We start from the raw sequence: 25,537 nt of genomic DNA, 5'->3' as shown, positions 1-25,537 counted from the left end.
CAGTGTTTTTTTGACGCTGCGTTTTTCTGCGTTTTTGCGGCAAAAAACGCACAAATGCACCCGCGGCAAAAAAAACACGGCAATAAACGCACACGTTTTTGCTGCGTTTTGCTGCGTTTTTGCTCACTGCGTCTTTATGCGTTTTTTTATCAGTGAACAAAAAAAAAGGTCTGATGTAATTTCCTTCTTCAATATGTTCTTCATTCTCCACTAGTGTATGCAGGAGAGCAGACAGCAGCTGTCGAACTACAAGGCTCAGCACCCTCCTTCCAGGACTGTATGCAGGATTTCTTGGCTCCCCCAAACAAAAAAAATGACGTGGGCTTCGCCATATTTTTGTATGCTAGCCGGGTACAGCAGGCAGGTACGGGCTGCCCCCAACCCCCAGCTGCCTATTTGTACCCGGCTGGGAACCAAAAATATAGAGAAGCCCTTTTTTTTTTTTTTTTTGTAATTATTTCATGAATTAATTAAAAAAAAAAAAATGACGTGAGCTCTGCCTAATTTTTGTGTCCAGCCGGGTACAACTAGGCAGCTGGGGATTGGAATCCACAGTGCAGGGTGCCCATGCTTTCGGGGCACCCCCGCTGCGAATTGCAGTCCGCAGCCACCCCAGAAAATGGCGCTTTCATAGAAGCGCCATCTTCTGGCGCTGTATCCAACTCTTTCAGCTGCCCTGGTGCCGGGTGGCTCGCTGGGTAGTAATGGGGTTAGGGCTAACTGTATATTATCAGCTGGCCCTAAGCCCGAAATTCATGGTGTCACGCCAATATTAGACATGGCCACCATGAATTTCTAGTAATGATAAAAAAAACCACAACACACAGAAAAATATTTTTATTAGAAATAAAACACAACACAATTAGTGCCTCCATCTTTATTGAAATAAAGAACCCCCCCCCCCCTCCGCAGTAATCCTGGGTCAAGGGTCCCGCGCCGTCCAATCCAGACCCAATATCATCTGATCGCTTTGCCTTCCAGCAAACCGATCAGATGATGTCAGGATCAAGGACGTGAATCACATCACACATCAGCTGATTGTATAAAAGCCGTTTATACAATCAGATGATGCATCGGTGCAAAAAAAAAAATACTTATGTGCTGATTACCGGCAGCTCCTGGAGAGAGTCTGATCCCGTCCGATTGCTGCAGGAGCTGCCGGTAATCAGGGATGAAGTCTCCTGACGCATCCGCTGATAGGTTAAACCGGCCGGCCGCTGGCGTCACCCCGAGACTTACGATCAGCTGATACGTCAGGTGACTGCATCAGGTGATCCATCGCCAGGTCCTGCATCATGCAGGCATACGTACCCGGGGAGACTGCAGACAGGTGAATATAACATTTTTTTTTTTTCTACTGTTTACTTTTGTTTTCGCAGCCGCTTCCACCTCCTGCCCGTACATGACACCGCACGGCAGCTGACATGCACAGGACTGGAGGTGGAAGCGGCGGTGACGGTACCGGGAGGATTCACGCTTCTGTGTTTACTGACAGAAGGAATCCTCTTCCTGTACATGTCACTTTACTACCCACCTCCTGCGTTTATAGCTGCGTTATTGGTCTTGGAAACACACCAAAACGCACCTATTTGCGTTTCTCATTGCGTCTTTCAACATCCCATTGCACTCAATGGATGAAAAGCGAAGTGAAAAACGCGGGAATAATTGACATGCTGTGTTTTTGTGGCAGCACAAAAACGCAGCTGAAAAAAAACGCTGTGTGCAGACAGCAAAAATGAAAACTCATAGACTTTGCTGGGGAAGCAGAGTAATGCAGTTTTCTGAGCAAAAACGCACCCGAAAATGGCGCAAAAACGCCGCGAAAAACGCACTGTGTGAACTTACCCTAACAGGCACTCTGTCAACTATCTGTGTTCCACCCATCCCAATGCAGGTTGTCTATAGGTTTTCATTACAGTCAAGGGCTATACAAGGTATTGTCATTTAAAAGAGCTGTCCAGTACTTTTATATTGATGGTCTATGTTAAGGATTGGTCAGCACGATTAGATCAGTGGGTGTTTGACACTCGGCACCTCTGTCAAGCAGCTTGTCTCATTACCGGCAATGGCTCGTTGCAGTTAGGTGTGGACCAAACCTACACATTGGCCATGGCCAGGAATTGCACATTCATGCTTATTCATTTGAATTTGGGTGGATCTGCTGTCCCCCCATGCAACCATTATGCAGTGGACACCGCTGTGTAGGTCTGCTCCGCAACTGATCACTTCTGTCCTCTGCCGGCTCCTAAAACAGCTGCTTGCCAGTTATGCCGCGTGTTGCACCTCCCACCTAAGGAATAAAGTACCCAACAACCCCTTTAAGTACTTATTTTATCATCACAGGGGCATAGTGGGATAAAACAAAAACAAAGTTTAAAAAACATATATTCATAGATCTTGCCTATTAAAAAAAAAAAATAATCCTGCAGTCAATGAAAAAAAAAATTAATGACTTTTCTTTCTTCATCGTTCCTTATGGGAGACCCAGACCATGGGTGTATAGCTACTGCCTCCAGAGGACACACAAAGTACTACACTCAAAACGTGTAGCTCCTCCCTCCGGGCTATATACACCCCCTGGATGACAATCTAACCAGTTCAATGCTTTGTGTTTCAGGAGGTCACACACACACATGCATTCTCTGATTTTTCATTTTTAAGATTTTGTTTTTAAAGATATGGAAGAAAAGCGGGTCCAATCTGGACTCCCGGCATGTCCCTTCACACCCCACTGTGTCGGCGGTGCTGTTAAGGTTGACTTTGCAAGGCTGGAGCCTTCACATGCCGCGCTCCTTCAACATCCTTTTCAGGCTCTGGTTTGAAGTGGGAGCCGTCTCGGTCCTCTCTGCTGTGCAGGAGACCGGTCTCCATCCGCAGCCCTGTCAGGTTCCTGCTGAACGGAGCGTTTGACCTTCCCTCAGGGACATGGCCCTGCGTCTCAAAAGCCAAGTATTGAGACGTTTTTCAGGGGTCCCGGGTACTTTTATTGAGGGGAGAGTATGTTTTTTGTCTTTTACTGTAATTCCGGCCGGTTCTCGGTGTTTTTCCAGAGAACCGCGCCGGGGGTGCCTGCTCGTCGGCCGCATGTTAAAATCAAGGCCCCGGCTTCAGTTTGGGCCTAGTTTCGGTTTCGGCTTCCCTGCATGTCATTCATGCAGATGCATAGCGTGGCGCCGCCCACCGGCCGGCCAGCAGAGGGGAGGACACTCCTCTCTGTGGAGATGTTCCCTCCCCTGTATCTCTCCTTGGCCCTCCGGTTTCCCGCTCTTGGGCTTCTCCCCGCCCCCCTCCTCCTTCCAGCGCCATTTTCTCAGCGTTCTTACACTGATCGGCGCTGGATGCTGCAGCTGCTACTTTTGGGAAGGCTGACGCTTCACTGGGGGTCTGAGCTGTGGAATCCGGAGGGCACACAGAGAGCGGTCTGGTAAGCCACAACCTCTGGTTGTGGGCTTTTTATTATACACTCTCAGGGCATTCTACAGGAGTGTATTCTTGCTGCAGAGCCTCCACCTCAGCAGCATGTCTGTCACTAGGAGCAAGGCTGCAAAGCTGTACGCTATATGCACTGCATGTAAGCTCATTCTGCAAGAGCCAAGCACATACCCACATTGTGATGCCTGCTCTAACATGGTGGTCCCTCAGCCTGGAGCCTCCTCAGGGGTTCCTCCGGCCGCTCCAGCCCCGGTGACTGATCCCCCGGCTTGGGTAGCATCTTTTTCCAGAGCTATTTCCCAGTCTTTTGCCGACTCTATGGGACAACTGTCCCGGACACTGCTGACCATGCATCAGCCTCCTTCTCAGGGCGCCTCTGCTGCTCCGAGCTCTGCAGAGCCCTCAGAGCATGTTCTAGGACCCCGTCCTCCTAATTGGAGACGTAGGGACCCTTCTCCTTCCTCGTCCCACGGCTCTGATTCACGGGCCGAGGTGCAGGGCGAGGAGGATACTTTTACTGTGGGTTCAGACGCTAGCTCTAGGTACCCCATTGCCTTGTCTGAGGATGATGCGGATGTTAGTGACTTGATTGCGTCCATTAACTCCGTTCTGAACCTCACTCCACCAGTGTCAGAGGAACAAGCCTCTCTGGTGGAGATACATCAGTTTGCCTCACCTAAGAAAGCTCGGAGTACGTTTTTTAACCACTCCAGTTTTCAGGCCACTGTCACCAAACCCAGGGCCTGTCCTGACAAACGCTTTCCAAAGCGTAGTTCTGATGATCGTTTTCCCTTTCCACCAGATGTGGTGAAGGAATGGGCTCAGTCCCCAAAGGTAGACCCTCCGGTGTCTAGAATCTCAGCCCGCACAGTCGTAGCGGTGGCCGATGGCACCTCTCTTAAGGATCCCACTGACTGCCAGGTTGACCTTCTGGCCAAGTCTGTATATGAGGCGGCAGGAGCCTCCTTCTCCCCGTCTTTTGCGGCAGTGTGGGCTCTTAAGGCAGTTTCTGCCTCTCTGGCGGAGATACATTGCTTCACCAGGGACTCTCTGCCTGAGATGGAGGCCTTAACTTCTCAGGCTTCGTCTTTTTCATCCTACGCCATGTCTGCCATTCTGGAGGCTTCTCACCGCACGGCGGTGGCCTCCGCTAACTCTCTCGCGATCCGCAGGATCTTGTGGCTTCGAGAGTGGAAAGCAGACGCTTCTTCTAAGTACCTTGCGGGCCTCCCTTTAGCTGGGTCCCGGCTGTTTGGTGAACAACTGGATGAAATAATTAAGGAAGCTACTGGAGGGAAGAGTACTTCCTTGCCACAAGCTAAAGCCAACAGACCTGTCCAGGGCAGGAACCAATCGAGGTTTCGTTCCTTTCGTTCCTCTAACTGGTCAGCCTCTAAGCCCTCAGCCTCGTCCACTACCGCAGCCAAGGATCGTAAACCCATCTGGCGCGCGAAGCCGCGTCCTCACAAGTCCGGAGGAGCCGCTGCCACTAAGGCAGCTCCCTCTTGACTATCTGGCTGCGCCAGCAACGTCCTTGGTCGGTGGCAGGCTCTCCCGCTTTGGCGACGTGTGGTTTCATCACGTCTCCGATCAGTGGGTGCGGGATATAATCTCCCACGGTTACAGGATAGAATTTTCTTCCAGCCCGCCAAACAGATTTTTTCTGTCCACCCCCCCCCCCCCCTGCTCCAAAGCCGCCGCCTTCTCTCAGGCCGTGGCATCCCTGCAGGCCAACGGTGTTATTGTTCCGGTTCCCGCTCGGGAACGGTTCAGAGGTTTCTACTCCAACCTCTTTCTAGTCCCCAAGAAGGACGGTTCCTTCCGGCCCATCCTGGATCTCAAGCTTCTCAACAAGCATGTTCAGGTGCGGCGTTTTCGCATGGAGTCTCTGAGATCGGTCATTGCATCAATGACCCAAGGAGATTTTCTGGCATCCATCGACATCAGAGATGCCTATCTGCACGTGCCTATCGTGGTTTCACACCAGCGTTGGCTCCGCTTTGCAATCGGAGAGGAACATTTCCAATTCGTGGCTCTCCCCTTCGGGTTAGCCACGGCCCCTCGTGTTTTCACCAAGGTTATGGCAGCAGTGGTTGCGGTCCTGCATCTTCAGGGGTTGGCAGTAATCCCCTACCTGGACGACCTTCTAGTCAAGGCCTCATCCAGGGCAGACTGCCAGCGGAGTGTCTCGCTCACTCTCGCCACGCTTGTTCAGTTCGGGTGGCTTGTCAACCTGCCCCAGTCCACTCTGACCCCGACCCAGGGGCTTCTGTACCTAGGGATGAAATTCGAGACTCTGCCGGCACTTGTGAAGTTGCCCTTGGTCAAACAGCAGTCCCTTCAGCTAGCGGTGCGCTCTCTGCTGAGGCACCGCCGTCATTCCATCAGACACCTCATGCAGGTGCTAGGTCAGATGGTGGCGTCAATGGAAGCGGTTCCATTTGCACAGTTCCATCTGCGTCCCCTGCAGTTGGACATTCTCCGCTGTTGGAACAAGCGGACCTCTTCCCTGCACAAGCTAGTGGCTCTGTCGCCACAGACCAGGAGCTCTCTTCAGTGGTGGCTTCGGCCCCTCTCTCTGTCACAGGGACGCTCCTTCCTGACTCCGTCCTGGGTGATTCTCACCACAGATGCCAGCCTCTCCGGTTGGGGAGCAGTTTTTCTCCATCACCGAGCACAGGGCACTTGGACTCCGTCCGAATCAGCCCTCCCGATCAATGTGCTGGAGATCAGAGCTGTGTTTCTAGCTCTCCTAGCCTTTCACCACCTGTTGGCGGGCAGGCACATTCGAGTCCAGTCGGACAACGCGACAGCGGTTGCCTACATCAATCACCAGGGCGGAACTCGCAGCCGCCTGGCGATGTTGGAGGTTCAACGAATCCTCCAGTGGACGGAGGACTCAAAGTCCACCATATCAGCAGTCCACATCTCAGGCGTAGAAAACTGGGAGGCCGATTATCTCAGCCGTCAAACCGTGGACAGCGGCGAGTGGGCCCTACACCCGGCAGTGTTCAGGTCAATCTGCCGCAAGTGGGGTACTCCGGAAGTGGATCTAATGGCATCCCGGCACAACAACAAGGTTCCGGTTTACGTGGCTCGCTCCCACGATCCTCAGGCCTTCACAGCGGATGCGCTGGTTCAGGATTGGTCCCAGTTCCGTCTGGCTTGCGTGTTTCTCCCGCTAGCTCTCTTGCCCAGGGTTCTGCGCAAGATCAGAATGGAGGGCCGTCGGGTCATAATCATTGCTCCGGACTGGCCCAGGCGAGCTGGGTACCCAGACCTGCTCCGCCTGTCTGTAGAGGTACCGTGGCATCTCCCAGACCGCCCAGACCTTCTCTCTCAAGGTCCGTTTTTCCGCCAGAATTCTGCGGCTCTCAGATTGACGGCGTGGCTCTTGAGTCCTTGAATTCCCTCTGAGGTCATCTCCACTATGACTCAGGCTCGAAAGTCTTCTTCGGCCAAGATTTATCACAGGACTTGGAGGATCTTCCTGTCCTGGTGTCGCTCTTCCGACCATGCTCCTTGGCCGTTATCCTTGCCGACCATCCTGTCTTTTCTACAGTCTGGTCTACAGCTAGGACTGTCCCTCAATTCCCTCAAAGGACAGGTGTCGGCTCTGTCGGTATTATTCCAGCGGCGTATCGCCCGACTGGCTCAGGTGCGCACCTTCATGCAGGGCGCAGCTCACATCATTCCTCCTTACCGGCGGCCTTTGGATCCCTGGGACCTTAATCTGGTCCTCACGGCCTTACAGAAACCCCCCTTTGAGCCTCTTAGGGAGGTTCCCTTGTTTAGACTTTCACAGAAAGTTGTTTTTCTAGTAGCCATAACTTCTCTCAGGAGAGTTTCTGATTTGGCTGCGCTCTCTTCGGAATCCCCCTTTTTGGTGTTTCACCAAGACAAGGTGGTTCTTCGTCCGACTCCGGACTTTCTCCCTAAGGTGGTGTCTTCTTTCCACCTTAACCAGGACATTTCATTGCCCTCTCTTTGTCCGGCCCCTGTGCATCGCTTTGAGAAGGCGTTGCACACCTTGGATTTGGTGCGGGCGCTCCGAATCTATGTGTCACGCACCGCCGTTTTTAGGCGGTGCACCTCACTTTTTGTGCTAACCACGGGTCAGCGCAAGGGTTTCTCTGCTTCTAAACCGACCCTAGCTCGTTGGATTAGGTCGGCTATCGCCGATGCCTACCAGTGTTCTCAGGTGCCTCCCCCGCCGGGGATTAAGGCTCACTCGACCAGAGCTGTCGGCGCCTCCTGGGCTTTCAGGCACCAGGCTACGGCTCAGCAGGTTTGTCAGGCTGCCACTTGGTCCAGTCTGCACACTTTTTCGAAGCACTACCAAGTGCATGCTCATGCTTCTGCAGATGCGAGCTTGGGCAGACGCATCCTTCAGGCGGCTGTCGCCCATTTGTGAAGTTAGGTTTTGCCTACTTCTCAGTTTGGTTTATTTCCCACCCATGGACTGCTTTGGAACGTCCCATGGTCTGGGTCTCCCATAAGGAACGATGAAGAAAAAGAGAATTTTGTTTACTTACCGTAAATTCTTTTTCTTATAGTTCCGACATGGGAGACCCAGCACCCTCCCTGTTGCCTGTTGGCAGTTTTTGTTCCGTGTGTTTTCACTGGCTGTTGTTGTAGACAGAGTTCCGGTTTTTCCGAGTTTTACTCTATCTCTACTTATGGGTGGATGTCCTCCTTCAGCTTTTGCACTGAACTGGTTAGATTGTCATCCAGGGGGTGTATATAGCCCGGAGGGAGGAGCTACACGTTTTGAGTGTAGTACTTTGTGTGTCCTCCGGAGGCAGTAGCTATACACCCATGGTCTGGGTCTCCCATGTCGGAACTATAAGAAAAAGAATTTACGGTAAGTAAACAAAATTCTCTTTTTTTGTGAGAAGTAAAACATAAAACAAGTAAAATTGCTTTAATTGCCCTGACTTGCAGAATACAGATTGTAGTTAAAAGTACATAAGTGGAACTGTGAAAATAAAATTCCCCCCCAAAATGAATCTTTTTATTTGCTGGGAATGACTACCAGCAAGAAACAATGAAACCTGGCTCCTCTGACGGGGGGCAAGAGTGACCATGACTTTATTTGAAATATCTATGTGCAATTCGTCTTTTCTTGCAGAGAGCATCACGGTGTATGATGACGTGGACGCAGATGTGCTGAGGAATTACCAGGAGTTTACCTTGGCTAATATCATCTACCTGACATTGAAGGAGTCCACCACGAGTGAGCAGAGCGCCAGGATGACTGCTATGGACAATGCCAGCAAGAATGCTTGTAAGTCAATGACTAAGATAAAACCTAGAGGTGAACCGTACCTGCTCGTGGTTTTTCCCCCTCTAATACGTTGTTTCTGTGCAAAAATTGAAGGAGTTGAATACATTTTATTTTTTTTCCCTTTTTCAATAGCCGAGATAATTGACAAGCTGACGTTGACTTTCAACCGCACCCGTCAAGCCGTCATCACCAAGGAGCTGATTGAGATCATCTCTGGTGCTGCTGCCCTGTAAGTACATGGCGTGCGTTCCTCAAAGGCTGATGTCTGGTTTGGCACAACATAAGATTGTAAGCAGCTTAGTTAGCAGAACACTTTATTCCCATCTGGAGAATAATCATTGGGACATTTTAACGTAGACTACCAACTAGACTACAGTATAAGACGTGCACTGTTAGTATATGCAGTTTTCACTTTTGTGCCGTGTGTATATTTGTTATGGCTGAATGCTGTGGTCTGCATGTGATGGCTCACTGACACCACCATATTAATCTAACTAGATCTATTCCATTCAAGTCTACGGGTGTGTGGAAATCAGCGGACTGCACTCGGATATCATCTGAGTGCAGTCTGACTTCCGTGGACTCGCAGAACAGAGGAGATGGAGAAATTTTGGTCTCCATTTTCATCTTTGCGTGCTCCTATTCTCTCTTCCAAGAGAATCTGATCACATTATGCCAATACTCTAATCAAACTCGGATGAGAGAATCTATGGTCGTGTGACCCTTGGCTAGAACCTACAAATACAAAGAGCTTGTGTAGATCTAACTACGGGACGTAACCTGTCATGTATAACTCAGTGTTTGGCTTTTGCATGGTGTGCCTTAACCTGCCTGTTTTATTTCTAACACTTTTACCAGGGGATGAACAATACAAGCATGAACGGTTGTCAGGTAATGTCTTCAAAACGTGTAATAAAAGTCAATTTGGGTAATTTCCTAGTTGTACAGGGGATTAGCGGGAGCTGTTCACCTTTTGACATGTCATCAGCTTAGGCTACTTTCACACATCCGGTTTGAGCACTGCGGCTCAATCCGGCTGTGAAACCTATGCAACGGATGCGGCGAAAACACCGCATCCTTTGCATACGTTTTTACATGCGGCCGGTCCGGTTTTTTCCGGTTGCGGCACGCTACTGAGCATGCGCAGTGGAAGAAACCGCATGCGGTGGCCGGATGCGTTTTTTTTCCGCATCGCGCCGCATCCGGCGTCCATAGGCATGCATTGAAAATGCGCCGGATGCGGCGCGATGCGTTTTTTTTTTTTTGCCGGAGGAAAGAAACGTTGCAGGCAATGTTCCATCCGGCCGCGGCATCGGCTAAATGTGCCGCATGCGGCAAAAACCGGACCAAACGCAAGCCCATGCGGCACAATACGGCACTAATGTAAGTCTATGCAAAAAAAAACGCAACAGGCGGCAATAAAAAACGTTTGCGGTTTTTCTGCAGAGTGCCGTATTGTGCCGCAGAGCAAAAACCGGATGTGTGAAAGTAGCCTTAGTGTATCGTTATTCTTCTGCATTGTCATATCCCGATTTAACATCGCTCAGGCAAGCCCTACCTGAAGTCTGACGCTGTGCTCAGTGATCCGGTCTCCAGTACTGTTCTGAGGGGTGGCCACAGACCGCACTCGGCAATAATATTACATGTGCGGCTGCAGAACCGTTTGAGTTCAGCGCTGTTAATCAAGATATGACCGTCATTGACTCTGCACTCAGTGTCACTGCTGGCCCTTAAGATTGGCTATTGCGCCACTCAGCTGGACTACCGAAAGAAGCCGGCACTAACCTTGTGAGCTCAGCTACACGAAACCCCCTTGTTTACATACAAAAAAGTTTTTTTCTTATTTTTATGACAAACATTTAACAGAAATATTGCAGTTATGATTCTTAGGCTAAATCCCTACAAAACCTAGAATAAATATGAAATGAGCAAATGCAGTGTAGTAAGTTAATAGTAATAAAATATGTAAATAACATAGGGTACTTAGATGACACTATTTTGATTAAAAAAAAAAAAAAAAGTGTAAAAGCCATCCCACCACGACAAGGCATACCCAATCAGGATGGACCCTACCTGTCAGCAGACCTCAAAATAGTCTGGGTAGAGCAGGGCCCAGGCCGTACTGTTTTACACTGGTTGTGACAAGCTATATAGACAAGATGCATAGCCCAAAAAGGGATCCATACCCTTGTATAAGAAAGTGGTTTGGCTATTGCTTTGGGGGGAGACCATCTCTTTTTAGCCCCTTCACCCCGGGCGATTTTTCCGTGGTTTTTTTTTTTTTGGTTTTTTTTTCCTCCCCTTCTTCCGAGAGCCGAAACATTTTTATTTCTTTGTCGCTCCATTGGGAGACCCAGACAATTGGGTGTATAGCTTCTGCCTCCGGAGGCCACACAAAGTATTACACTTTAAAAAGTGTAACCCCTCCCCTCTGCCTATACACCCTCCCGTGCATCACGGGCTCCTCAGTTTTTATGCTTTGTGTGGAAGGAGGCACACATCCACTCATGCTCCCATTTTAGTCAGCAGCAGCTGCTGATTTTATCGGTTGGAAGAAAAGAGGGCCCCCACAGGGCTCCCGGCATGCTCCCTTCTCACCCCACTAAGTCGGCGGTGCTGTTAACGTTGAGGTACCCATTGCGGGTACAGAGGCTGGAGCCACATGCCGTTTTCCTTCACCATCCCTTAGAGGCTCTGGGAGAAGTGGGATCCTAACCGGTCATCCATTCACTGGGACCGGGCTCCCTCCGCAGCCCCTGTGGGAATCTGCCGGACAGGAGACTTTGTATCATCAGGGACAGGGCCCTGCATCTAAAGGTACTCTGTGTCCCCATGGGGACGGTGCATGGAGCGCTTGTTTCACAGACGCTGCAGCTGCTGCTGGTTTTGTGACGACCGGGACGGCCGCGGTATTAAATTTAGTCCCCGGCTTCATGCGGCCTAGTACCATAACTCCCGCCCCCGGGCCTGCCAGTCAGGGGTAAGGGCGGGACGGTCGACCTGACGTCGGCAGTGAGGGCTGGAGCATACTTTAGGTTTCCTCCCCCCCCTCACTGATCACTGTGGGGCACCAGATTCCCGCACTTTACTAGTCGCCGCCCACGGCTCCCTCCTCCCCTGAGAGCTCCGGCAGCCATTTTTACAACACATTCTGCCGGTGGAGGATTTCAGGAACGAGCCCTGCAGCTCTGGGAGACCCAAGGCAGGGAATCTGGTGGACACACACCGCTTTGGGCGGTCGGTAAGCCACACCGGTCACCCGGTGCTGGTCCCCCTAAAGTGCCGAAGTGTGTGTGTATATATATATATATATATATATAATTTTTTCTCTGTTCGGCCGAGTAGTTTGGCTTTTGGCTATATACCCTCAGTGATCACTCTCCTAGGAGACAACAGCATGTCGTCCACAAGGAGCAAGGGCGCTAATGCAAAGGGTTATTTTGCAACCTGTACCTCTTGTGCGGCTATGTTACCTGCAGGTTCCACCTACCCTCACTGTGAGCAATGCTCGGCCCCTGTTGCACTTGCTCAGCCGGAGCCTCGGGCACTAGTGGGACCCTCGGCTCAGGCAGACCCGCCTGCTTCCCCTGTCCAGGTGGCAGGGACAGAGTTTGCAGTTTTTGCTGAGAAGCTCTCGGAGTCGCTTTCACAATCCATGGCTCAGTCTATGGACAAATGGTCTGCTAAGCTACTAGAAGCCTTGCAGTCCAGATCGGTCCTTACACAGGCCCCGGGCACTGTTGGATCGTCGCCTCCAGGCCCCTCTCGGTCTGCGCCGCAGCGTGCTCCCAGGGTGGCCCCTAGGTCTCACGTGGAGGACTCCGGCACGGACCACAGTCCCAGACCGGCTAAGCGGGCTCGCTGGGAATCTTCCCCGACTTCCTCACGCTGCTCGGGGTCTCAGCTTGAGGACTCTCTGGAGGATGAGGCGGACGTCGCAGCTCAGGGCTCTGACCCTGACGTTGCTCTCAATCTTGATACACCTGAAGGGGACGCAATAGTAAATGACCTTATAGCGTCCATCAACCAGGTGCTAGATCTTTCTCCCCCCAACTCCACCTATAGAGGAGTCTGCTTCGCAGCAGGAGAAACACCAGTTTAGGTTTCCCAAACGTACACGGAGTGCGTTTTTCGATCACTCTAACTTCAGAGATGCTGTCCAGAAGCACAGAGCATTTCCGGACAAGCGCTTTACTAAGCGCCTTAATGACACACGTTACCCCTTCCCCTCTGACGTAGTTAAGGGTTGGGCTCAATGTCCCAAGGTGGATCCTCCAGTCTCTAGACTGGCGGCTAGATCTGTAGTATCAGTTGCAGATGGCTCATCGCTCAAGGATGCCACTGACAGGCAGATAGAGCTCCTGGTGAAATCCATCTATGAAGCCATAGGCGCGTCCTTTGCCCCAGCCTTTGCAGCCGTGTGGGCACTCCAAGCTATCTCAGCTTGTCTGTCTGAGCTTAATGCGGTCACACGTACCTCTGCTCCGCAAGTTGCGTCTTTGACTTCTCAGGCGTCGGCTTTTTCGTCCTACGCCATGAACGCCGTCCTGGACTCTGCTAGCCGTACAGCGGTAGCATCCGCTAATTCGGTGGCAGTCCGCAGGGCCATGTGGCTACGCGAATGGAAGGCAGACTCTGCTTCCAAGAAGTTCTTAACCGGTTTGCCGTTTTCTGGCGACCGATTGTTTGGCGAGCGATTGGATGAAATTATTAAGGAATCCAAGGGAAAGGACTCGTCCTTACCCCAGTCCAAACCGAAGAGACCTCAGCAACGGAAAATACAATCGAGGTTTCGGTCCTTTCGGCCCTCAGCCAAGTCCCAATCCTCCTCGTCCAACAGGCCAGAGAAGGGCCAGAGGAACTCTTATGCGTGGCGGTCTAAGTCACGTCCCCAAAAAACCGCCGGAGGCACTGCCTCCAAGGCGGCCTCCTCATGACTTTCGGCCTCCCCAAACCGCATCCTCGGTCGGTGGCAGGCTCTCCCGCTTTTGCGACGCCTGGTGGCCACATGTCCAAGACCGATGGGTGAGAGACATTCTGTCTCACGGTTACAGGATAGAGTTCAGCTCTCGTCCTCCGACTCGTTTCTTCAGAACATCTCCGCCCCCATCTCGGGCCGGCGCACTTTTTCAGGCTGTGGGCGTCCTGAAGTCAGAAGGAGTGGTGATTCCCGTTCCCCCTCAGGAACATGGTCACGGTTTCTACTCCCAGCTTGTTCGTGGTGCCAAAGAAGGACGGATCATTCCGTCCCGTTCTGGACCTCAAACTGCTCAACAGGCATGTGAGCACCAGAAGGTTTCGGATGGAATCTCTCCGCTCGGTCATCGCTTCGATGTCACAAGGAGACTTCCTAGCATCAATCGACATCAAGGATTCTTATCTCCATGTGCCGATCGCACCCGAGCATCAACGCTTCCTGCGTTTCGCCATCGGGGACGAACACCTTCAGTTCGTGGCACTGCCTTTCGGCCTGGCGACAGCCCCACGGGTCTTCACCAAGGTCATGGCATCCGTTGTGGCGGTCCTACACTCTCAGGGCCACTCGGTGATCCCTTACTTAGACGATCTCCTAGTCAGGGCACCCTCCCGGGTGGCGTGTCAACACAGCCTGACCGTCGCTCTGGAGACTCTCCAGCGGTTTGGGTGGATCATCAATTTCCCAAAGTCCAAGTTGACACCGACCCAATCACTGACTTACCTCGGGATGGAGTTTCATACTCTCTCAGCGATAGTCAAGCTACCGCTGGACAAACAGCTTTCGCTGCAGACAGGGGTGCAATCTCTTCTTCGGGGCCAGTCACACCCCTTGAGGCGCCTCATGCACTTCCTGGGGAAGATGGTGGCAGCAATGGAGGCAGTCCCCTTCGCGCAGTTTCATCTGCGCCCACTCCAATGGGACATTCTCCGCAAATGGGACAGGAGGTCGACGTCCCTCGACAGGAACGTCTCTTTCCCTTGCAGCCAAAACCTCTCTTCAGTGGTGGCTTCTTCCCACTTCTCTGTCGCAGGGAAAATCCTTCCTGCCCCCATCCTGGGCTGTGGTCACGACGGACGCAAGTCTGTCAGGGTGGGGAGCGGTTTTTCTCCACCACAGGGCTCAGGGAACCTGGACTCCGACAGAGTCCTCCCTTCAGATCAATGTTCTGGAGATAAGGGCAGTGTATCTAGCCCTAAAGGCGTTCCATCGGTGACTGGAGGGCAGGCAGATCCGCATACAGTCAGACAACGCCACGGCGGTCGCGTACATCAACCACCAGGGCGGCACGCGCAGCCGTCAAGCCTTCCAGGAAGTCCGGCGGATTCTGCTGTGGGCGGAGGCCACAGCCTCCACCATCTCCGCAGTTCACATCCCGGGCGTAGAAAACTGGGAAGCAGACTTTCTCAGTCGTCAGGGCATGGATGCGGGGGAATGGTCTCTTCACCCAGACGTGTTTCGAGAGCTCTGTTGCCGCTGGGGAACGCCGGACGTCGATCTCATGGCGTCACGGCACAACAACAAAGTCCTGGCATTCATGGCACGGTCTCAAGATCACAGAGCTCTGGCGGCGGACGCATTAGTTCAGGATTGGTCGCAGTTTCGACTGCCTTATGTATTTCCCCCTCTGGCGATGCTGCCCAGAGTGCTGCGCAAAATCAGGTCCGACTGTCGTCGCGCCATTCTCGTCGCCCCAGATTGGCCGAGGCGGTCGTGGTACCCGGATCTGTGGCATCTCACGGTGGGTCAACCGTGGGCGCTCCCAGACTTGCTGTCACAAGGGCCGTTTTTCCATCTGAATTCTGTGGCCCTCAACCTGACTGTGTGGCCATTGAGTCCTGGCTCCTAGCGTCCTCAGGGTTATCTCAAGATGTCATTGCCACCATGAGACAGGCCAGGAAACCAACGTCCGCCAAGATCTATCACAGGTCTTGGAGGATCTTCTTATCCTGGTGCTCTGATAATGGTTTTGCTCCCTGGCCTTTTGCCTTACCCACTTTTCTTTCATTCCTTCAATCCGGAATGGACAAGGGTTTGTCTCTCGGCTCTCTCAAGGGACAAGTATCGGCGCTATCCGTATTTTTTCAAAAGCGTCTAGCCAGGCTTCCGCAGGTCCGCACGTTCCTGCAGGGAGTTTGCCACATAGTCCCACCTTACAAGCGTCCGCTGGAACCCTGGGACCTTAACAGGGTGCTAACGGCTCTTCAGAAACCACCTTTCGAGCCGCTGCGGGATGTCTCTTTATCACGTCTTTCGCAGAAGGTGGCATTTCTAGTGGCAGTTACATCGCTCCGTAGAGTGTCGGAGCTGGCAGCGCTGTCATGCAAAGCCCCCTTCCTGGTTTTTCACCAGGATAAGGTGGTTCTGCGTCCTGTTCCGGAATTTCTCCCTAAGGTGGTATCCCCTTTTCATCTCAATCAGGATATCTCCTTACCTTCATTTTGCCCTAATCCAGTTCACCAATGTGAAAAGGATTTGCACTCATTAGATCTGGTGAGAGCACTCCGGTTCTACGTGTCTCGCACGGCGCCCCTGCGCCGTTCTGATGCGCTCTTTGTCCTTGTCGCTGGCCAGCGTAAGGGTTCGCAGGCTTCCAAGTCAACGTTGGCTCGGTGGATCCAGGAACCGATTCTTGAAGCCTACCGTTCTTCTGGGCTTCCGCTTCCTTTGGGGCTGAAAGCCCATTCTACCAGAGCCATGGGTGCGTCCTGGGCATTGCGGCACCGGGCTACGGCTCAGCAGGTCCATGGGTGCGTCCTGGGCATTGCGGCACCGGGCTACGGCTCAGCAGGTGTGTCAGGCAGCTACCTGGTCTAGTCTGCACACTTTCACGAAACACTATCAGGTGCATACCTATGCTTCGGCAGACGCCAGTCTAGGTAGGCGAGTCCTTCAGGCGGCGGTTGCCCACCTGTAAGAGGGGGTCGTTTCTTTGTCGCTCCATTGGGAGACCCAGACAATTGGGTGTATAGGCTATGCCTCCGGAGGCCGCACAAAGTATTACACTAAAAGTGTAAAGCCCCTCCCCTTCTGCCTATACACCCCCCGTGCTCCCACGGGCTCCTCAGTTTTTTTGCTTTGTGCGAAGGAGGCAGACATGCACGCATAGCTCCACAGATTAGTCAGCAGCAGCTGCTGACTATGTCGGATGGAAGAAAAGAGGGCCCTTAACGGGGCCCCCAGCATGCTCCCTTCTCACCCCACTCTTGTCGGCGGTGTTGTTAAGGTTGAGGTATCCATTGCGGGTACGGAGGCTGGAGCCCACATGCTGTTTTCCTTCCCCATCCCATTTAGGGCTCTGGGTGAAGTGGGATCCTAATCTGTCTCCAGGCACTGAGACCGTGCTCCATCCACAGCCCCTGGGGACTCTGCTGGATAAGGAGCCGAGTATCGTCAGGGACATGGCCCTGCTACTTTGAGGTACTCTGTGTCGCCGTGGGGACCGCGCACAGAAACACTCCAGCATTGCTGGGTGTGTTAGTGCGCCGGGGACCGCGGCGCTGACCGCACTTGTGCCTTCACACGCCGCAGCGTGGCTGGGTGTGTTAGTGTATTGGGGACTACCGCGCTGACCACCGCTGCCATTGTTATACATGCGGCTGGGACTGTTAGTGCGCCGGGGACATCCGCGCCGACCGCGCTTATACGGCGGCCGCGCTTATAACTATAGTCCCCGGCTTTTGCGGCCTAGTCTCATTTTCTTCCCGCCCCCAGGCCTGCCAGTCAGGGGAAGGGCGGGACGCTGTACGGAATGTCAGCACTGAGGGCTGGAGCATGCTTTGCATACTCCACCCCCCTCACTGTGCACAGTGGGGCACCAGTTTCCCGCACTTTCTAGGGCACGCCCACGGCCCCCTCCTCTCCTCAGGACGCCGGCAGCCATTCCTGTCAGCTCTTCTGACGCTGGAGGGGGGAGACAAGCTCTGGGAGACCCAGGCAGGGATTCTGGTGGCCACACAACCGCTTTGAGCGGCCGGTAAGCAGCACCTCTGGTGCTGGCCCCACTTGTGCAGAAGTGTATTTATAGGCTATATTTCTTTGTCGCTCCATTGGGAGACCCAGACAATTGGGTGTATAGGCTATGCCTCCGGAGGCCGCACAAAGTATTACACTAAAAGTGTAAAGCCCCTCCCCTTCTGCCTATACACCCCCCCGTGCTCCCACGGGCTCCTCAGTTTCACCTGCGTCCTCTTCAATGGGACATCCTACGCAAATGGGACAGGAAACCGACGTCCCTCGACAGGAACGTCTCCCTCTCTCAGGCGACCAAAGCTTCCCTTCGGTGGTGGCTTCTTCCCACTTCATTATCGAAGGGGAAATCCTTCCTACCCCCATCCTGGGCGGTGGTCACGACGGACGCGAGTCTGTCAGGGTGGGGAGCAGTTTTTCTCCACCACAGGGCTCAGGGTACGTGGACCCAGCAAGAGTCCTCACTTCAGATCAATGTTCTGGAGATCAGGGCAGTGTATCTTGCCCTGAAAGCGTTCCAGCAGTGGCTGGAAGGCAAGCAGATCCGAATTCAATCGGACAACTCCACAGCGGTGGCTTACATCAACCACCAAGGGGGAACACGCAGTCGGCAAGCCTTCCAGGAAGTCCGGCGGATTTTGATGTGGGTGGAAGCCACGGCCTCCACCATCTCCGCAGTTCACATCCCAGGCGTGGAAAACTGGGAAGCAGATTTTCTCAGTCGCCAGGGCATGGACGCAGGGGAATGGTCCCTTCACCCGGACGTGTTTCAGGAGATCTGTTGCCGCTGGGGGATGCCGGACGTCGACCTAATGGCGTCCCGGCACAACAACAAGGTCACGGCATTCATGGCACGTTCTCACGATCACAGAGCTCTGGCGGCAGACGCCTTAGTTCAGGATTGGTCGCAGTTTCAACTCCCTTATGTGTTTCCTCCGCTGGCACTGTTGCCCAGAGTGTTACGCAAGATCAGGGCCGACTGCCGCCGCGCCATCCTCGTCGCTCCAGACTGGCCGAGGAGGTCGTGGTACCCGGATCTGTGGCATCTCACGGTCGGCCAACCGTGGGCACTACCAGACCGACCAGACTTGCTGTCTCAAGGGCCGTTTTTCCATCTGAATTCTGCGGCCCTCAACCTGACTGTGTGGCCATTGAGTCCTGGATCCTAGCGTCTTCAGGGTTATCTCAAGAGGTCATTGCCACTATGAGACAGGCCAGGAAACCAACGTCCGCCAAGATCTACCACAGGACGTGGAAAATATTCCTGTCGTGGTGCTCTGCTGGGGGTTTTTCTCCCTGGCCATTTGCATTGCCCACTTTTCTGTCCTTTCTTCAGTCCGGATTGGAAAAGGGTTTGTCACTCGGCTCCCTTAAGGGACAAGTCTCTGCGCTCTCTGTGTTTTTTTCAGAAGCGCCTGGCCAGACTTCCACAGGTACGCACGTTCCTGCAGGGGGTTTGTCACATCGTCCCTCCTTACAAACGTCCGTTGGAACCCTGGGATCTGAACAGGGTGCTGATGGTTCTTCAGAAACCACCGTTCGAGCCAATGAGGGATATTTCTCTCGCACGCCTTTCGCAGAAAGTGGTTTTCCTAGTAGCAGTCACTTCACTTCGGAGAGTGTCTGAGCTGGCAGCTCTGTCATGCAAAGCCCCCTTCCTGGTGTTTCACCAGGACAAGGTGGTTCTGCGTCCGGTTCCGGAATTTCTCCCTAAGGTGGTATCCCCCTTTCATCTCAATCAGGATATCTCCTTACCCTCTTTTTGTCCTCATCCAGTTCACCAATGTGAAAAGGATTTGCACTTGTTAGATCTGGTGAGAGCACTCAGACTCTACATTTCTCGTACGGCGCCCCTGCGCCGCTCGGATGCACTCTTTGTCCTTGTCGCTGGCCAGCGTAAAGGGTCACAGGCTTCCAAATCAACCCTGGCTCGGTGGATCAAGGAACCAATTCTCGAAGCTTACCGTTCTGCTGGGCTTCCGGTTCCCTCAGGGCTGAAGGCCCATTCTACCAGAGCCGTGGGTGCGTCCTGGGCTTTGAGGCACCGGGCTACGGCTCAGCAGGTGTGTCAGGCGGCTACCTGGTCGAGCCTGCACACTTTCACGAAACACTATCAGGTGCATACCTATGCTTCGGCAGATGCCAGCCTAGGTAGGCGAGTCCTTAAGGCGGCGGTTGCCCACCTGTAGGACGGAGCCGTTCCGGCTCTATTATGAGGTATTATTTACCCACCCAGGGACTGCTTTTGGACGTCCCAATTGTCTGGGTCTCCCAATGGAGTGACAAAGAAGAAGGGAATTTTGTTTACTTACCGTAAATTCCTTTTCTTCTAGCTCCAATTGGGAGACCCAGCACCCGCCCCTGTTTTTTTGTGTACACATGTTGTTCATGTTGAATGGTTTCAGTTCTCCGATATTCCTTCGGATTGAATTTACTTTAAACCAGTTTATAATTTTTTTCCTCCTTCTTGCTTTTGCACCAAAACTGAGGAGCCCGTGGGAGCACGGGGGGTGTATAGGCAGAAGGGGAGGGGCTTTACACTTTTAGTGTAATACTTTGTGCGGCCTCCGGAGGCATAGCCTATACACCCAATTGTCTGGGTCTCCCAATTGGAGCTAGAAGAAAAGGAATTTACGGTAAGTAAACAAAATTCCCTTCTTTTCGGCTCTTTTTATCGAGGTATTCTTTTACCCACCCAGGGACTGCTTTTGGACGTCCCAATTGTCTGGGTCTCCCAATGGAGCGACAAAGAAGAAGGGAATTTTGTTTACTTACCGTAAATTCCTTTTCTTCTAGCTCCTATTGGGAGACCCAGCACCCGCCCCTGTTCCCTTCGGGCTGTTTGTTCTTTTGTGTACACATGTTGTTCATGTTGAATTGTTCTTTTGGTTCATGGTTTTCAGTTCTCTGAACATCCTTCGGATTGAATTTACCTTAGACCAATTTATAAGTTTCCTCCTTCCTGCTTTTGCACCAAAACTGATGAGCCCGTGATGCACGGGAGGGTGTATAGGCAGAGGGGAGGGGTTACACTTTTTAAAGTGTAATACTTTGTGTGGCCTCCGAAGGCAGAAGCTATACACCCAATTGTTTGGGTCTCCCAATAGGAGCTAGAAGAAAAGGAATTTACGGTAAGTAAACAAAATTCCCTTCTTTTCGGTCAATATGGTCATGTGAGGGCTCATTTTTTGCAGAACGAGCTGTACTTTTAAATCCATACGTTTTACCATATAGTGTACTGAAAAACTGCAAAAAATTTCCAAATGTGGAAAAATTGCAAAAAAAAGTGATTGCACTATTGTTTTTGAGAGATTTTATTCACTGTGTTCACTTTATGGTAAAACTGATGTGTCGGTGCGAGTTTGTAGACACCAAACATGTATGACCCCAAACATGTATAGGTTTACTTTAACTTTTATTTAAGGGGTGAAAAAAAAAATGGCATCACATTTTACGTCATATTCCGTGACCCGTAGCGTTCTCATTTTTCGGAATCTATGGCTCTGTGACTGTATTTTTTTTCTTTTTTGCGTCTCAAGCTGATTTTTTTTTAACGGTACCATTTTTCCACAGATGCTACGTTTTGATTACTTGTTGTTGCATTTAGCGCACAATTTGTGGCGACCAAAAAACGTAAATTTTGGCGTTCAGAATTTTTTTTTTGCCACTACGCCGTTTACTGATCAGATTAATTGATTGTATATTTTGATCGGGCATTTCTGAATGCCGCGATACCACATGTGTATATTTTTTTAATTTTTGTTAACCCTCAATGGGGCGAAAAGGGGGTGATTTGAACTTTTTAGGTTTTTTTTAATTGTAAAACTTTTTTTTTTTTCTTTTACTAGTCCCCCTAGGGGACTATATGGATCAGCAATCTGATCGCTCTGCTATATTTGCTGATCACTGCTGCACAGCTGTGAATAGCATTTCATGTCTCACCCAGCTCTCGGCTAGGTGAAACTGAAAGTGACTCATGTTAGCTACAGGCGTCTTCACATGACCCTGTGCTACCATGACAACCACCGGAAGTCACGTTATCACGTCACATGACTTCCGGTATCGGCCTCTAAGTAAATGTTTACCGCCGATGCCATTATAATGGCGCTATCACATATTGACATTGCCATTTAAGCGGTTAAACTGCACGGGAAGATAACGATTCTGCTTCTGCCTAGCAGGTACACATCTCAGCTGTGAAAATTAGCTGAGATGTGCGCCGATTGCTGCAAGCTGCTAGCAGCAGACCCCGTGCAGTAAGGCCGGAGTCACACTTGCGAGAGTCTCGCATTGCATCGCATCACCTGGCATGGCTTGACAGGAGTGGGTCGGCTGCATGTATATCTATGAAACAGACGCTCTAGTCCAGAGAGATGCAGGCTGTGCCGAGTGATGCGATGCAAGACTCGTGCGAGTCTCTTGCTAATGTGACTCCGGCCTAACTAACACTATGACCGCTAGGACGTAAGATTACTGCCCGCAGTCGTTAAAGGGTTAAAAAAATACAATAAAACCTAAAAGTTCAGATCGCCCCCCTTTTCGCCCCATTGAAAATTAAAGGGTTAAAAAATACATATTTGGTATCGCCACGTTCAGAAACGGCCTATCTATCAAAATATAAAATCAATTAATCTGATCGGTAAACTGTGTAGCGGCAAAAAAATTCCAAACGCCAAAACTACGGTACGTTTTTTTTTTTTTTTTTTTTGGTCGCCACAAATTTTGCTCAGAACGTAATAACAGGTGATCAAAATGTAGCATCTGCGCAAAAATGTACCATTTAAAAAATGTCAGCTCGAGACGCAAAAATAAGACGTCACTGAGCCATAGATACAGAAAAATGAAAACGCTATGGGTCGTGGAAAACTTATGCCACTTTTTTCGGACAAACTTCTGTTTTCTTTTAACCCCTTAGATAAAAGTAAACCAATTCATGTTTAGTGCCTACGAACTGACACCAAAGTGAGACATCACAGTGACATGTGAGTTTTACCATATAGTGAACACTGTGAACAAAATCTCAAAAACAATCATGCAATCACTCTTTTTGCAATTTTTCCGCATTTGAATTTTTTTGCCGTTTTTCAGTACACCATATGGTGAAACTCTTGGTTTCATTTAAACGTAGAGCTCGTTCTGCAAAAAAACGAGCCCTTGCATGGCTATATTGACTGAAAAATAAAAGTTAAGTCTCTCTGAAGAATGACAAAAAAAACAAAAACGGAAAACGAAAAATCGTCCGGTTGTGAGGGGGTTAAGGTAGAAAGCCTATTTAGTTAGCATTGCAAAGGTTGAATTTTACTGTTACAATTCAAGGGAAATTGCCAACAGAACTGGCATTCTGTATCTACCGTATGTGAAGGGGAATGAACTGCAGAATATGAAAGATGTTTTATATTTTCCGAAGGCCACTTTGGAAATCTTTCTGTGTCTTCCATATTTGGAGCCACTCCTAGTTTTGACTTACAAATACTGTCTGGGATACTTCCATGTGTAGTGCCTATAGGCCCCATAACGTGTGTTTAGTCCACGTTCTGTATAAAGAGTGTAGTGGAGCTTTACGTGCTTGTGTGCTGTAACAAAAAAATGTGAAGGATTTAAAGAGGTTATCCACTACTTTTACGTCGCCTATATATATATATATAGCCTATGCTTAGCATTGGTCATCACTGTGTGATCGGCCGGTGTCAGACACCCAGTACCCTCACCGATTAGACGTTTTCAGTGCCGGCAGCCAGAAATGCTCAGTTTCGGGGCTGCCCCGTCTTGTGAGAGTGGTTGCAAACGAGTAATGCACATCCACCTCCAATTGAATTGAATTGAATTGAATTGAATTGGAGGCAGATGTGGAGCACTCGGCCGTGACCACTGTCACAAGGAGGGGCAGCCCCGAAACTGAGCATATTTCAGCTGCAGCTGCCAGTGCAGAGGAAGAATGATCGATGGGAGTGCTGGGTGTCAGACCCCGGCCGATCAGACATTGATAACCTGTCCTAAGGATAGGACATCAGTGTAGTGGACAATCCCATTATACTAATGTAATTGTTGAGAACTGCATTTCAATAGAAATCCATATATGCATAAATGAATAAATACAAAACAATTGGACTTTTTTTTTTTTTTTTATAACTAGCTGTAGTACTCGGGCGTTGCCTGGGATAGTGACTGTCTCTCTTCCAGTCTCTGTCTATCTCTTTCTGTGTGTGTGTGTGTGTGTGTGTCTGTGTCTGTCTCTTTCCCTTTCCTTGTGTCTGTCTGTGTGTCAGTCTCTGTCCATGTCTCTGTCTGTATCAGTCTCTCAGTCTGTCTCTCTATCTCTGTCTGCTTCCCACCCCCCCTCTGTCTCCTCACCCCCCCCCCCCTGTCTTTCTGTCTCGCCCTACCCATCCCACCGACATCTTATTACCGCACACATAAGCTTCTTATATTAACTATTTATTTTGTTCCTATAGCAACCAATTACAGCTCCTATTAATAAGCTGTAGCTCCTATCTCCATTGACATTAATGGAGACAGGTGTTTTGGAGAGTAACTGTAAAGCGCAGGGGTTAAATTTTCCTGTCAAAACAGTCTGACGTTCCCTGAGTCACATGGGGTGTCTGTGCAAAATTCTGTGATTGTAAATGTGACGGTGCGAATTCCTTTAGCGGACACACACACACACACACACACACACACACACACACACACACACACACACACACACACACACACACACACACACACACACCCCTTTTATATATTAGATTTTAACAACCTAGCATACTGCGCTCCTACATGTGCTTATATTTACCTTGCTACAAATGCCATCCCTCTAATCCTTTTTGGTAGGCTTTTTCTTGTTTGTTTGTTTGTTTTTTCTCATCCGGTTTATAAAAATACTAAAATATTTAACCAAAATTCTTTTGTCTTTCAGATAATGTACCATCACCGTGACCGGATGTCAGCGTCTCAAGGGATTGGTTTATTTGTGGAGAGAACCAATATTTGTAAATTCTATTACAATAAATTGCTTACCTGGAATGATTGTATAGCTGTGCAGCTGTGTGTCGCTTTATTCAAGTCTATGCTAAGCTTTAACAGTTCAAACATGAATCAAACTTCTTCTATAGTCTCGCATCCAGAGATCATGACCTGTCATTAAAGGGAGTTTGTCAGCAATTCCCACTCCCAATTATTTAAATGTGCATGTAGTTATTTCAGAAACAAGTCCAGCAAAACCTTTACATGGCCAAGTCCGTTCCTGAGAAATTCTGTTTGAATTGATATACAAATGGCTATTCCAGCTCTATTCCCTGCCCAGTGACCCCTTTTCCTTGACTGACAGCTCCTTTTGCCTGAAGTCACACAATAAAGGCTGTCAGTCAAGCAAAAGGAGGTGGTGTGGGAGGGGAATAGAACTGGAGTGACAGAGGCTTCAGATCTACAAATAACTTTTAAGTCACATTTGGGTTGTGAAATACTGCTGACAAATTCCTTTTTAAAGGGCTTGTCTATGACTTGGGAAAAATTCCCTTTAAAAATCAATGTTTCCGCCAATTGAATTAATAGCCATACTCCTGACCGGTGCCGATCCAGCAGTGTCGGCACTGGCTTACAAGGGGCTCGCGTGACCTACCACATCATTCCTGCAGCCAAACAGCAGCCGCTTCACTCTCCCCTCCTTCAGACAAATCAGACATCTGGGCAGCCACAGATTTGACTTCACCCGGATGTAAATTACATCCAAGGAGGGGGAGAATGAAGTGGCCACAGAGATCCTGTGACATAGCTGTGTCACCCGAGCCTGGGAGAGCCAGTGCTGACACCGCTGGAACAGCAACATATGTGACAATGGCTGCTTTTATTTTACTTACTGGAAATGTAGCTATTTA

The 25,537-nt window shown here is 50.6% G+C and overlaps 1 protein-coding gene across 3 annotated transcripts in view; it reads left to right on the top strand.

The window, feature by feature from the left end:
- The window catches only part of ATP5F1C (ATP synthase F1 subunit gamma), a 47,087-nt gene extending 22,393 nt beyond the window's left edge, over window positions 1-24,694 (top strand). The window contains exons 7-10 of one of the 3 annotated variants that reach the window (XM_075345316.1): window positions 8,564-8,719; window positions 8,852-8,948; window positions 9,578-9,610; window positions 24,580-24,694. In XM_075345316.1, coding sequence (XP_075201431.1) covers window positions 8,564-8,719; window positions 8,852-8,948; window positions 9,578-9,584 — 260 coding nt within the window. In that variant the 3' untranslated portion in view covers window positions 9,585-9,610; window positions 24,580-24,694. Of the gene's footprint in view, window positions 1-8,563; window positions 8,720-8,851; window positions 8,953-9,577; window positions 9,611-24,579 lie in introns of those variants that run through there. The other 2 variants (XM_075345317.1, XM_075345318.1) reach the window with 2 other exon arrangements.
- Window positions 24,695-25,537: the final 843 nt, after the last annotated feature.

Source organism: Anomaloglossus baeobatrachus, chromosome 4, assembly GCF_048569485.1.
Source record: "Anomaloglossus baeobatrachus isolate aAnoBae1 chromosome 4, aAnoBae1.hap1, whole genome shotgun sequence".
In the NCBI taxonomy this organism is placed as follows: domain Eukaryota; kingdom Metazoa; phylum Chordata; class Amphibia; order Anura; family Aromobatidae; genus Anomaloglossus; species Anomaloglossus baeobatrachus.
This window is presented reverse-complemented; position numbering and strand designations above follow the sequence as displayed.